This window comes from Anas platyrhynchos, chromosome 15 (genome assembly GCF_047663525.1).
Source record: "Anas platyrhynchos isolate ZD024472 breed Pekin duck chromosome 15, IASCAAS_PekinDuck_T2T, whole genome shotgun sequence".
Classification (NCBI taxonomy): domain Eukaryota; kingdom Metazoa; phylum Chordata; class Aves; order Anseriformes; family Anatidae; genus Anas; species Anas platyrhynchos.
This window is the reverse complement of record NC_092601.1, coordinates 9,053,022-9,066,683: the sequence shown is the minus strand read 5'-3', so window position 1 is coordinate 9,066,683 and position 13,662 is coordinate 9,053,022. Positions and strand designations below refer to the sequence as shown.

Genomic DNA, 13,662 nt, shown 5'->3' with positions numbered 1-13,662 from the left:
CAAAACACATTTTCTTAAGTGCTTGGTCAGTAGCCAGTTTCTTCAGGACAAGAATGGAAGCGCAGGCTGGCTGAGGTGGCTGGTGTCTGCCTGCAAGTAGGCTGGGGGGACAGAGATGTTTGTGGGAGGGATAGGAGGCCACTGGGCACAAAGGCTGATGTAGCTCTCAGCCAAAGTCAGCTGGGGAAAAATGCAGCTGTCCTGAGCAGTATTCCTGCAGTGGGTAGCAAAAGGGAGCTCTAACCTATTCTCAAGGACTCTGCAAAGCCTGCCTGGGAATACATGGTAGGAAAGCAAAGAAGGTGCAGACGTAAGTATTGCCAGTTGTCTGGTATTGTCTCCCCAGTTGCTTCAGGTAAGCAAACAGCTTTTGGAAGATGAGGCTTCGGGGCTCTGCAGCACCATCTGCAGCTCTGCTTATTATTTTCTTTCTGTGAGAAGTTACAGGTGACATTTAATATATAGCAGGGAATAAAGGTGCTTTTTTTCCCTTTGGACAGCTGGACTCCAGCACAAAACAAATTGGGAAAGAAAAAAAAGCCTCCATCTGCTTTTTCCAGAAGTGCCTTCAAACTTGACACAGCTGTTCCCATCCTGCCTGCTCAAAGCAGCACAATGCAAGCAGAAATACACCCTCGTTTTAATCTGATTTAAGAAAAAATCGCTCTTTGTTTTCCTTTTTAAATTAGATTATTTGCCTTAGATTTAAGAGGGTCTCCTATGCTTTGATCACTGGGTTGACAATAAAAACCCTGGCTGTGGACACTCACTAGCCATCCTTGCTTAGTCACCTCTTTTTTCATACAGTTGCTTTTGCAGTGTGGTTGCTGTTGAAAAGGCTGGCTGGGTGCCTTTTTATTTCACTTGATGCAGTTTTTACTGTAAGCACTGCTTTGTTAGAGTGGAAGTTTGAAAGCTTGGCCTTTATTTTTGTTGTTGTTGTTGTTGCTGTTAGTGAACAGTGGGAACTACTGAGTGAATGTTCTCTGACTTCAAAGCTTGTCAGAGGTTTTACCTTTTGGATAAAAATAATAGTGGGTTTCTGTTGATCGTGTGCACTGGCAATGCCTCAGTGAACTGCAGGTTATAAACTCAGAATATGGAGCATTAAATATGTATAGTGAGCTGTTCTTTAACAAACTTCCATCTGCCAAACATTTCTTTTGTTAAGATGAATAAGTGTCATTCCAGCAGCAGTTCCTTGCAGACTAATTAGTTTTACTTAGCATTAAATTTTATCGACCTTTTTGGAAACCAGTTAAAAGGGGGTGGGAGGGTAAAAAACAAGGTTTAAATTGGCCACCTGCTGCTTATAAATTTATATATTATCCTACTTATCTACACGGTCTTTTAGAATTACATATTCCTTCTAAACTACATACAGACGCTTCACAAGGATTTTTCTATGAAACACTCAGTGTTCCCATTAGATTCTGTGCTGTAATTTTAAATCCCAGGCAAAAAGGCAACTTGACGCATATTTTTATGGGAGTGGAAGACTGAGAAGTCAAGTTAGTTCTAGTCTTTCTCCAGGGAATATAAGTTTAGTTCAGACACTCTGGCACCTCCTGCCAGCCAATTACTGACACAGAATTGGCATCAACTTCAGAGAGGCACTGCTCTGCCCTCACTTATCAATCAGCCAAGAAAGGAGAAGGTAATTAGACAATATGTTTTGACAACACCAGTGTGAAATGTTATGAAGTTAGTCTTTTAAAATCACCTCTAACTGCAAGTTTATTGAATTAAACTTACCCAATTAGCAAAGAGCCATGCAAATGTTTCTTCAAGTATTGCTTTCTAAAGCCAGTGGTTAGGATATCATGCAGCCCGTAGCTAGAGCAGTCTCTGTGAGCTGCCTGGACCTGGCGGTTAGCGTGCTTTTAAACATGGAGCAGTGACTAAATTGCAGCCTTTGAGTAAAGGTCTTTATGGGCTCATATCTAACCAGTATAGCCAGAATCCATACCAGTAAGTGTTGCAGAGTGCATGGCATGTTTTCCTGCTGATAGTAGAGAACCTCCTACCTCCAAAAAGCCGTTTTAGAAGTCCTTTAGAGACCTTACTGTTCCCTGACAAATGAGGTGTGGGGCTATTATGCAAAATTCTGAAAGAACTTATATTGCTTTTAATAGCAGCACTATTTAGGTCTTTATTTTATTCAGGTCTAGAAGCTATAAACTGTAGTTATAGGAGATTGCCTGCTAGTTTCATCAGCCGTGCTGCCTCCAGACAAGTTTTAAACAAGTTTTAGTCATGTAGGATTCCCTACTATGTAGCAAGAGATCTTAGTGCATGGACAGCAGTGTTCTGCATATTCCATACTTACAAACTTAAAAACACTCTAAGTTTGGAAAACTTGTGTTTTCTGAAATGGCGCTGTGCCCAGGAATGCAGCAGGTGAAGGTTTCTAGCAAGCAACGAGACCTTTATTTGTGCCTCTCCCAGGAACCTATTACATAGCGGGTGCCTGTTGCTTTTTATGTGATTTTTCCATCTTCCTCTAGGATTTGAGCAGTCTTGGGGCAGTAAGAAAGGAAAGAGTAGGCAAATGCCCAAAGGAGGAGGAGCAAAAGCCCTGAGAACACAGGGCCTTACCTGTGCTGTTGCACTGTATTTACCCGAGCTCTGGCATGCAGCAGTTCCCAGGACAGGGTAAACACCATTTTCTCCCTGGCAAATTCAGAAAAATCCAACCTCAAGCATTATGGCTTGGGATTCCTTTTTTTGTGTGTAATTTTGTGTTTGTTTACTTGCATGAAGAAGCCATTTTGTAGCTGTAGAGCTCCCATAAAGTGGAGCTCTCCTGTCCTGCCCCCAGTCAAGGAAGCTGTGAGCATGTTGCATGGTTGTCCTGTGAGAAGGGAAGCTCAGCCTTCCCAGGAGGGTGTCCTGTGCGCAGAGGTGACTTCCATGGTGTCCTTCAGTGGAACAGGATTTGAGCGACTACTCTGCAGTGCTGTACAAGTGAGGAGTGGACAGGATGAGGAGCCCTGGTCTCATTCTGCCTGGGTGGCTTCTGCTCCTGCAAGCTGGGGACGTGCTCGGAATTCCCATAATCCGATGTGTGTCCTTCTCAAATGCCTCGTGGCAATGGGACTCTGCTAGTCCCTGAATGCTACTGGGGTGGATGCTGAAGTCCAGCTACCCGTGAGCTCTGCTACAGCTGTTTCTGGCACAAAAACACCATTTGCCCTTTAAAAACATATCCCACAGTGGAATACGTTAATCTCGGAAACGTAGAAGTTGAGAATTTCTTTTCTCTTGTGTTACCTAACTGCCATCTCCACTTCGTCTCCAAGACTGACTTCTGATCTAACATCAGCTGCTTGAGCATCATGGAGGCATCAAACCTGTAGAAGGCATTTGAGATTTATCAACATGTAATTCTTTGGCCCAGTCAGGTCTGTCAGAAATGGTTCAGCATGGATCCCCAGGGCTGACTGAGACCTCTGCCCAGTGGTAACACTGGAAAAGTTATTTCATCTTAGAGCAATTGAGGTTTTTTCTCCCCAAGGGGAACCTGCAAGCCACAGTGAGATTCTTCTCTTTCAGCCTTTTATTTTCTTTATAGATCATAGTAAAACCATTGTCACTGTGACGAGGCTGAAAAGGTGGCATAAACTCATTTGGGAAGAAAGAGTGAGGAAGGACAGAGTTACAACTTCAGCAGTCCCAGCTATCAGCCCTGGAGACAAATGTGCAGATCCTTGCCTGAGGTTTCATTCAGCTTTGAATGCTGAGCTGGCAGCTTTATCGTGTTTCTTCACCTCACTGTGGAGGTGAGAAGCCCACTCAAGCCTTGAAGAAACACAGCTCAGCATAAGTGGTGTTCCAGAAGAGGCGCTATTTTAGGAAGGAAACGTGTTCAGATGCAGAACCTGGTCTTCAAACCACAGTTTCTCAGAGAAGGGGAAATCCATCAAAACCCAAGACCTGATTCTGCATCATGGAGAAAATCCTTGCAATTCCCACTCCATCAGCTCCAAAAAAAGATGGAAGAAACATGATAGCAGGTGCTAAATGGGACAACTTGGGTGCTTGTATATCTAGCATGTTCTTAGCATGCCAGGAGAGAGGACAGCGTTCTGGTGATAGGTACACCAAGAAATCCTTCCTAACAGTTGTCACTAAGAAAGATTACTTCATCCAGAACAGTTCAAACTATTTCTTTCTTGCCAACCCATCTGGCATTCAGCCTCCCGTCCATTGTTCTCTGTAACCTCCCCAGCCCAGCATGGTTTGGTTCTGGACAGACCCTGTCTGAACTAGTGGCATTAAATAAAAGTGGATAAATAATTAAATAAAACATTAGATAAAACAACTTCAGATAAAACATTAGATTAAACAGCAATTCTTTAAGACAGAGTGCTTCCTTTCTAGCTTGTTGACACAGAAAGGCCAGAGATCTCATTCTGGTCCAGACTGGAGGGCTGTATCCTCCAAAAACAGTGGGTGTTGGACCAGCCAGCTCTTGGAGAATGCTGCATCCTTTACTTGGAACAAAAGCATTTGGAGCCCTTCTGATTTTAGAACAATAAACAGCTTATTTATGACTCCCTTGCAGGGCTCTGTATGCCCACGAGGAGACAGGGGCAGGTTCAAAGTCCTGAAGCTCTGACAGATCCTCCTCTGGGCACAGGCTCAGCCTGGCTGGATTTTGGCGAAACGTGTCTCCTTTCCTAAGTTGGGCCTGTCATTTGATAAAAGTTTCAAACCCTTTGTTGTCTTAAGCTTTTTGAACCAGGTCAATGCAGTATGTGATTACTGTCCAGAGGAGATAGCAGTGGGCTGTATTGTTTCAGCACAGGGATTTTGCATTCATTATTCTCCAATACTGTTCGTATTTGGGGAAGTCTGTGTAGCTCATCCTTTGAGCTAGGAATAAAATCAGAGCTGTGGCAATTCAGAACATCATTTTGCTTGGAAGCTTTCTGCAAGTCACCGTTATGGGTACTCACCAGGAAAATACTGGGCACATGCTGTGCTCTTCATCCATGGTGAAGTGAGATTTATTTCAGCTCAACTAATGGGCAGGGAGATGGACAGAGACTCTCACAGGGACTGCTTTGCACTGGGGGCAGCATCTCCCACTGTCAGACAGGCTGCTGTAGGACCTGTGCACGCTGTTGTGCTGAGCGGAAAGCCAGAAGGACAAGGTAGTGTGGTTTTGCACACACAGCAGTTTATCAAAGAGAGAGGAAAACGAGTTCACTGTATAGGTTCTTAGGCTCAATTATTTTCATTTATGTAGTTGAGCTTCAGTCACTACCAGGCTTTGAGAAACTGTGGATAAATGTGCTGAAGTATGATGTAAAAGGCCAAAATTGTCCTATCGAGCTTTAGTGACCCTGAACTTCTTCAGGTACTCATTGGAGTTGGAGCTGCAGTCCTTACGCATTGCTGGGCCTGGAGGAGCTGCCTTATTTTACCAGGACTGAAACATGCAGGTTAACAAACCTCAATGTTTGCACCTGCTGCTGCAGCAGACTGGGTGCTTGGGAGAGATTTTCTTTGAGGACGTTGCACTGCATCAAGGGCTATGAAAATAATGGGAAATTCTTTCCTGATTCTGCTTTTCTGGGGAAGCTGCTGCAATAGCTGCAACAGGGAGATCTGAGCCTGTAGCTGCTGAGCCCTGAATTCTTCCCCTGCACCCAGAAAGCTCCTAACAGCGTGGTGCCTGCTCTGAGCAGGGCTTGGTGCTGCCGTCCCATAAACAACCGCAGGGAAAGTTGACATGTGTGAGGTGGCAGGAGGGAATGAACACATCGCTGGACTGGTTGTGACTTGTCAGGTGAAAGATTTCTGGCATTGCTGGCCATTTCTGGAATTGCTGGCATTACCTCAGAGAGTGTTCAATGTTTGGGGCTCGCTTGCTGATGGAAGCGGACTCCCCTAGCCAGAAGTGCTTCCCAAGATATTTGAGGAATGGGGAAACATCACATGGATCCCAGAGGCTCCGCACTGAATAACAGAGCAGGAACCATCTCTGTTGGGTCTTAACCCTGTGGCCATGCACAACTGAGGCACGTTTCGGAACTACACGAGCTCTGGACAGTAGGATACAAATTTTCTGTCCCTCCAAAGAGAAACGGTATTTTGCCCTCAAGCTTGTTATCTGGGTTATTTCCCTTCTCTTTAGTGAGGGACAGCACTTTGCCCTGGATGAAGGGGATGGTTTGATTGGGGCTGTCACCTTTGGCGGCATTCCCAGCTCTGTCGGGTCCAGTCCTGCCTGGACAGCTTCAGGTCGCCGTGTCGGCCCCTTGCTTTCCATGCACAGTGAGCGCACTGTGCGGGCAGTCCTTTCACCTGCAGAGCTGCCTCATGTCCGCAGGCATCCCCCAGGGACCCCACGGCCCAGCACCACCCAGTGTGAACAAGGAGATGATAGTGGAAATTGAGGTTTGTTGGCAGGGTTAGCTGAGTTTTGATCTCAATGGGCAAAACAAGCGATACTTTTAATCTGAGACGTGATAACTTAACTTGGGTGTCACAAAAGATGTCTCCAGCTTCTCAGTGCCATAAGTGGGATACTTGCTGCCTTTATTTTTCTTCCCCCTGCCTTCCATTCAGCAGTTGGCAGAAAGAGAAAAACAATATGATTTGCATGCTTTTGTTAGTTTGGAGGCAAAGCGTTATTTTAGTCTTCTGCATTGGTATTTAAGCTGGTTCAGGGTAAATTCGATTGGTCTCTAATCCTCCTTTAAAGATTCCAAGCTCGATTTCTGCTTCTGGTGCTTCATTTGTTCCTCACTATGAGTTATCTTGTGTCTTCATATTTAATTTTATCTCTAGCCCTGTGAAGTATTTATTTCTCTCATGCTGGTGTTGAAATATTTGAATGCAGGTTTTTATACTGTTGAGTTTTCCATATATTTTTCCTCCAGATTATTATTTTCTCTCTGCTGTGTCGTTTTATTTCTTCTACTAGCAGAGTAACAAAATAATTCAGAAGGGATGAAAAAGAGGGAAAAAATACAGTGGCTGTCAGCTTGATACTTCACTGCACAAACTTCTTATCTCAGAGCTCAGGAATTTAGGAACAAGGTAACTCAGCATAAGGAACTGAGAGTGCCCTTGAACTTCATTCATTTGTTCACACAGAGCAGGCAGAAAAATGGTATCTCTGTGCTTGTGAGGTTGCCAGAGACTGCTGTATTGGTAAAGCAAGCAGGGAATCTTTGCACAGCTCTGAAAAGATGAGATGCAATCGTGCCACGGCTGGGCTCTGATAAGAGGGGATGCTTTATGGGAACCTTTCGTGGCTGGGTAGATTTTAGCAGAAGCTGCGCTGGAAGATGGAGGAAAGCAAGATTTCTTGGAGATGGCTGGATTTCTGCTCCTTTCTGCTCGTGAGCTAGATTTGCAGAGACTGACAGGCACACACACTGATCCACCTGTGGTAAGCTGAACATGTGTGCAGCAGAGTTCTGTCAAAGTGAAAACATTACTGTAAGAATATTCTATTCTTATTGGCTGTGTATAATTTTATATTCTTATTGGCCATGTGTAATTTTGAGAGTTATCATGCACATACATCCCAAAATGGAGTCTGATGCCAAAAGAGCTTGCTGATTGTGGCTATTGGAAACCTTTCCCTCATATGAGGGGGTGCACAGAGCTGGTGCTGGAGAGGAAGCTTGTGGTAGTGGCTCAGCTTCCAGCCTGTCAGTCCTGGGCTGCACCTCGGTGTCTGCCAGCTTGTCCTCCCTGAACTCCCACTGGAACGACTGGCATTTCCAGTTATTTAAGCCTCCAAAATAAATGTGTGATTTTCGTGCACCTTTTGCTAACCCCTGGTATGTTTTTCCTCCAGCGTACGTATCGAATGCCAAAGGATATCCATGTTGAACCAGAGAAGTTTGCTGCAGAATTGATCAATCGTTTGGAAGAAGTACAAAAGGAACGTGAAGCAGAGGAGAAGTTAGAGGAGCGCCTTAAACGTGTTCGAGCGGTTAGTAATCTCCTCGCCTCTTGTGCTAGCCTGGAATTTGTTTGCTTTGTGTGCAGCAGGAAGTTTTCAGCTGCTGTGGAAGCAACCTGGGTGACCATGTTCATCGCTTGCTTGTGGGTTCCTGAAGGCTTTCTGTCTCTACTTAGGGGTTGTGGGTGCTCTCCATCTTCTTTGGTGCCCTTGCTCTCCTGTCCATCACAGACTTTGTAAGCCACCCCTTCTTATGCAAGGATGGGGACAATGTAATGGGGGTTCGCTTTCCCCTATGGCATTTTGCATGATCCCTATTTCCCTTTCATGTGGCAAACAGATGGCAGATGATGTTATGCTTGGAGGCATTTGTGTGTGCCAGCAGCCCATTTCTACCAAAAAGGAAAAGGTTCTGCCTGTTAGTGCTTAGCGTATTCCTCGCCTAGCATCCAGAAATCCTCTCCTGGCCAGAGCAATGCAATGACTTCACCTGAGGGGCTGGGGAAACCCAAGCCATTGCACTGCGTGCTGTGAGCCTTTGTGCCTCTGGGGCCATTCAGAGCTTGAGTACTTGGTAGGTGAATGCTACCAAGGGAAAGTAGGTGAAGGGTTCTAAGGGAAGCTTGCAAAGCCTTCAGCTCCACAACAAGCTCCGTAAGGGAGTTTGGTTGTCTCATTCCCTGTGTGAGACACGCTGTGCTGCAGTATTGATGCTTTACCATTTCTTGTGAGGTACTGCATCTCACACGTTTATCTTGTGCTGGAGATACAGGAGCCTTTACAGAGGACATGACAGTGTTAGTGAACATCACAAATGTCAGCGTAACTACAGCCCCATGTGAAGAGGTTCTGGGTCCCTGCAGTGTAATAGCTGCTGGAGCTGTGAGGCAAAGGCTCTGTGCTTAGTATACCCTGCAGCTCTCCTTTAAAGAGGTGTCCGTGCCTATGTCAGCTTGCTCTGTGCTTTTAGAGAAGCTGAGTCTCTATGGCTCCAGGGCAGACCCTTCAAGCCCATTAGAGTATTTTTAAATATTCATCAATGATTTTAAAAGTTCATTTAGTAGCGCTTTAAACAGAAAAAGATCTGTAGGTTGTAGTATTCGCTTTAAATCGCGTATGTATTCAAATGCAGAGAAATGAGGAAGGCAGAGTAACCTCTAAGCTTCCCTCCAGTGCCAAACATTATCCAGCAAACTTGCTGCATTTCTGTGTCCAGCATCTAGCCAGAAAAAGACCAGCGAGGTCCTATTCTGTGATTAGTTTCCTGCTCTTCCAGAATTGAGCTATTTTCTTCTCTTGTAACTAGTGCTTTGTAGACAAAGCCAATGTAACCAGCAACATTTCCCGCTAACCCAGTCCCCTTCTCCTGCTCCCACTGGTACATTGCTGCCCCCCACCTGTACCCAAATACATGATTCCTGCCCTCTACCCCCTTGAAGAAGCTGCCAGTAGCAATACCATAAAATCAGCAAACACATATGTGCAAGAGAATAAAACTAAGTCTGTCTAAACATATTTTTATGTGACTTAATCTATTTTTAAGCCCAGGACTCCCACTAAAGCTATATATTGAGCCTCTTTTCTGTCTTCAGAATATATTTCATTGACTGGCTGGCATTTGGCATTAGCCATTCGGGAAAAACTCAGAGTAAGCAATTGTAGCTTTTTTAGGTCAGCGTTTAAGGTGTAAGAGCTGCTGGTATCAGCAAGAGGAGAGCTTGAGTCCTGATAGATCACAGCTTTTTTTTCTGTGACCTGAACACTAGGACTACAGGGTGACCTCTTACTGGGTCTGCATGGCTCGCTGAACAGTAGCACAGGGAAAACCATAAGGCATTAGTCACAGTAAGCAGTTTTCAGTTTAGCAGAGAATCAGAGAAGAAATATTTTGCAAAAGCTAGAAAAAATATATTTTTCCCCCATACTGAGCTGCCTACAAGCTCCCTTCCAAAGCCTCATCATACAACAAAAACTGGAAGAGGCATCTGGTTTAGAACCAAGTGATTTTTTCTGAAAAGACCATAAGATTTCTGGTTTTGGTTTTCAGGGAAAAAAAAAAAAAAAAAAACCTCTCAATTCATTAATTATTTTGAGCAGCATAGGAGAGAACTAGGGGGTGATATGCATGTTGCCTTGTTACTTTCCATTCCATCCTCATGTCTGTATGTAGCTGCAGTATCGTATCATGCAGGCCACTAATTCTTTGTCTGAACCAAGTGAATTTAAAATGAGCTGTGTGCAGGAGAAGCAAAGACACTGCTGAAACTCTCAGCGTTTGAGTATAAAACATTAACTAGAGAGAGAAATTGTTTGCCTGAAGGTGGAAAATGCACTCCGTGTGATTAGGTGACCTGTTTTGGCCTACCGACTGGTAATAGTCCGATGGTTGGGACTGGGAGAAGTCAGGGGGGGAGGTTTAAAGCAAGGTGTTGCTTATCCATAGCTCATCAGTGCATATTTCAAAGGCTAGGCTGGAGAGTAAAAACAGCTCAGCCGGCAGCCAGCAAAGTTTAAGCATACATCCAGCTGTCTCTGCCTTTGCGAGCTGATGGAAGATGTTTCTGACAATAGTATGTCAACAAAGCACCATCTAGTGGCTGTGACACCCGGGGCTTCCAGCCCAGCCGCAAAGCTTTGCTGGCTGCAGCAAGATGCTGAAACACAGCCCTGGAGCCCGTGCTGGGGGAGCGCTGCCCTCCCACACACCTGCACATCCAGGAAAGCTGAGCCCGTGGAGGAGGCTGCGCCCCAGACCCACCGGTTTCTGCAGTAGTTATCATCTTGCTCCTACCAGAGCAGTTCTTCAGATAGTTTCCTGGAAACCAGGGTTTATACCTAATCAGCTGAGAAAACCTGCCGGGATACTTTTATCTGATAACAGTTAAATAGAAATGCACATGATGTAAAAACTCCTGAAACAAAATTCAGAGGTAATTTTGTAGAAGTAAACATAGAAATCTATAGGCAAAACATATGGGGATACCTGGCTGCAGGCATCCAGCAGCACCTTTAGAGGATTTGGTTAGCTGTCACTCCCCACTGTGCAAATTAAAACATGCAATTCCCCACCTCTGGGTCAGGGTGGGGAGGCTCTCTCCAGGCTTTCCGTGCTGGCAAACCCAGAATGCCAGGTTGGGGGATGGCCTTTTCCCCAGGGCAGCCACACCAAACCCTTGCCTGCAGCTCCTTCGGTCAGCAGCTCGGTGTTGTCTCGTCTCCCCTTTCCTCCACCCATGCCAGCCGCGGGCAGGTGTCCGCCGGGCGAGAGCGGCTCATCTGGGTGCAGGCAGGTTTGGGGAGGAGGGGAGGGCTAGCGCTGCACTGCCAGGCACAGACTAAGATCAGATAACTCAGGCAAAGAGATTAAAAAGAGGAAGAATCTGTCCTGGTTTAGCGCATGAGTTAATTTGCAAGCTTTTTAGTTCTGGATATCCTAGGCAAGTAGAGATGTCTCACACAGGTTGGCTTGGAAGCAGGGCCTCCTTCCCTCGTTACCTGCCATTGTCTCAACGTGGGGCTTTCCTGCTTCACGCGAGGCTGAGACCAGTGCTGGGGTCAGGAAGCCAGCTGCCCACCAGAGCTCACCAGCACACCACCAACCCAAACAGCACTTGCTCCTGGCAGAGGACCTGCTTAGGGTCCAGATCTGCTCATAGAATCACAGTCATTAAGGTTGGGAAAGATCTCCAAGATCATCTGGTCCAACCATCCCCCTACCACCACTGTCACCCACTAAACCACGTCCCCAAGCACCACGTCCAACCTCTCCTTGAACACCCCCGGGGACGGTGACTCCACCACCTACTGACCAACACCCCCAGATCCTTCTCCTTCCCTTAGCCCACCCTGATCTCAGTCTTGGAGCAAAACAAAGTACCAGATCCCAGTTATTTGCACAATTGAATTTCAGGTAGCCAGAAGATTTCCTAAATCCCAAGCACCCATTTGGCTAGGCAGTCCCAGGTTCACCCTGGGCACGTTTGTGCCTCCCTGCTGCGGTGTGACAGCACCGCCAGAGCAGAAAGCACGTGCTGCCATTCATCAGGGATCTGCCCCAGGGGCAGATCTTGCCTTGCAGATACCAGCTGCTGTTTAAACCTGAGAACTCTCCAGAATGTAGGTACCGGCCCTGAGAGCCTCCAAAGCGTTGAGTATGTCAGTGGGTCATCACAATTTAACCCAGCATTAAGGATTTAGGCAGTGCGTGCTCCATTTTTTCCTGTATCCAACCCAGCTGCCCAGGGAGGGCATTTGGCAGGCTGTAGCGTTGCCACTGGAGATGAAAGGTGCTTCCGAAGTTAGGAGCAATTTGTGAGCGACTGGTGTGTCCCCTCTGTGAGTGGGCATTGTGTCACACACTGAGTCACATCTCTGCAGAGTGGCTTGGTGTTAGGAGTCCCTGTGACAGCCGGGATCACTGTCATCCTGATCAGCCTTGTTCCAATGAGTTTGCACAACAGCCTCTTTCTGGTTCTTGCAAAAGAATGAGGGTGTTATGAATAGATCTTTTGGATCCCTTGAAGTCAGTTTGCATTGCAGCGAGGCAGGGAAATCAGAGGGGCCGTGGCCACAAAAGAGGGTGAAGGGAAAGGCACCTCAGCAGGGCAGCACAGGAGCTGGGAGGAGAAGCCCAGGCTGGCAGAGGGCTGCAAGTGTCCACGTCGTCTGCACTTTGGAAGCCCAGCATCGGCCCTGGTTCAGTTTGGAACCCCCAGGTGTGCCACTGGAGGAAGTCTGTTATTTGCTTTCTTGCTCTGTGGTTGGCAGCTGAGACTTTGAAGCTGGTTAGCAAGTGATGGATGATAACAACTGACAGGCAAAGCTGATGGGAGGCAGTGTTTTCTAGCAGATGCATTTATCTGGCAGGGCAGATATTCCCCGTGCTGCAAACGTGCCAAAGGAGGAAGAGAGAGCGGGATTAAAGGACTTGCTGGAATCCTACTTATGTGATTAAAAAAAATAGGCATCCTGTTTTCCAATAAAGAAACTTCATAAACATCTGAGTTTATCTTGGAGCATAAAATAGTTTGTCAGCATCAAAATTGTGGCTGTTAGCATGGAGGAGTTTTATTCCTCCTGGCACAGACTAAAGAGGTGCTAACAACAGCGTGCCCTAGACTACTGGGAACCATAAGAGCAAGCAGTTAGTTACAGCCGGTGTCTTTATCTGCACGAAGCGTTTTGCTGGAGCATTAGCATGCCTGGGAGAAGGCGGTGTTTGATTTTCAAAACCGTTCAGGCTGCTGTTGACCTTCAGTTGTACGCTCCTGTTACAAGCCTGCTGTTTGCCTTGCTTTGTGGAACATTCGGGTGAGAAAACCCCCTGGTATCTCCTGACTTGAGAATGGTTTTGCTGCATGTCCTGTGACTTTGTGCTTCATCTGCTGACCTTTGAAGCAGTGCCTCACCGAAGGCCTGTAGGAAGCTGCAGGTACGCTGCGGTGAGCTGCGTTTCCGCTGCTGGTTGTTGCAGAACCATCTTCAAGGGACTTGGGGAGCTTTTTAGCAAACCTCTGCCCACGTATAAATCCGATCGAGTCGGTACACTTATAAGAAAGGCGCATCTGTAAATCCTGGCTTTGTGTCAGCAGATGCCTGGTCTCTTTGGGCCATGCGGTGCGGCAGCGGGGTGAGCCGGGATGGGGCAGGCTCAGGCTGCACACTAGGAAGCTTTCCACAGGAGGGCAGCGCAGCCAGGGACAGGTCTCCAAAGAGGGGAGGCATCTCCATCT

The 13,662-nt window shown here is 46.5% G+C and overlaps 1 protein-coding gene across 3 annotated transcripts in view; it reads left to right on the top strand.

Annotated features, from left to right (window-relative positions):
- The window catches only part of AXIN1 (axin 1), a 77,263-nt gene that overhangs the window by 50,973 nt on the left and 12,628 nt on the right, over positions 1 to 13,662 (top strand). For all 3 annotated transcript variants that reach the window (XM_038186939.2, XM_027468898.3, XM_027468901.3), the window contains exon 5: positions 7,823 to 7,960. In XM_038186939.2, the coding sequence (XP_038042867.1) occupies positions 7,823 to 7,960 (138 nt within the window). The remainder of the gene's footprint in view (positions 1 to 7,822; positions 7,961 to 13,662) is intronic.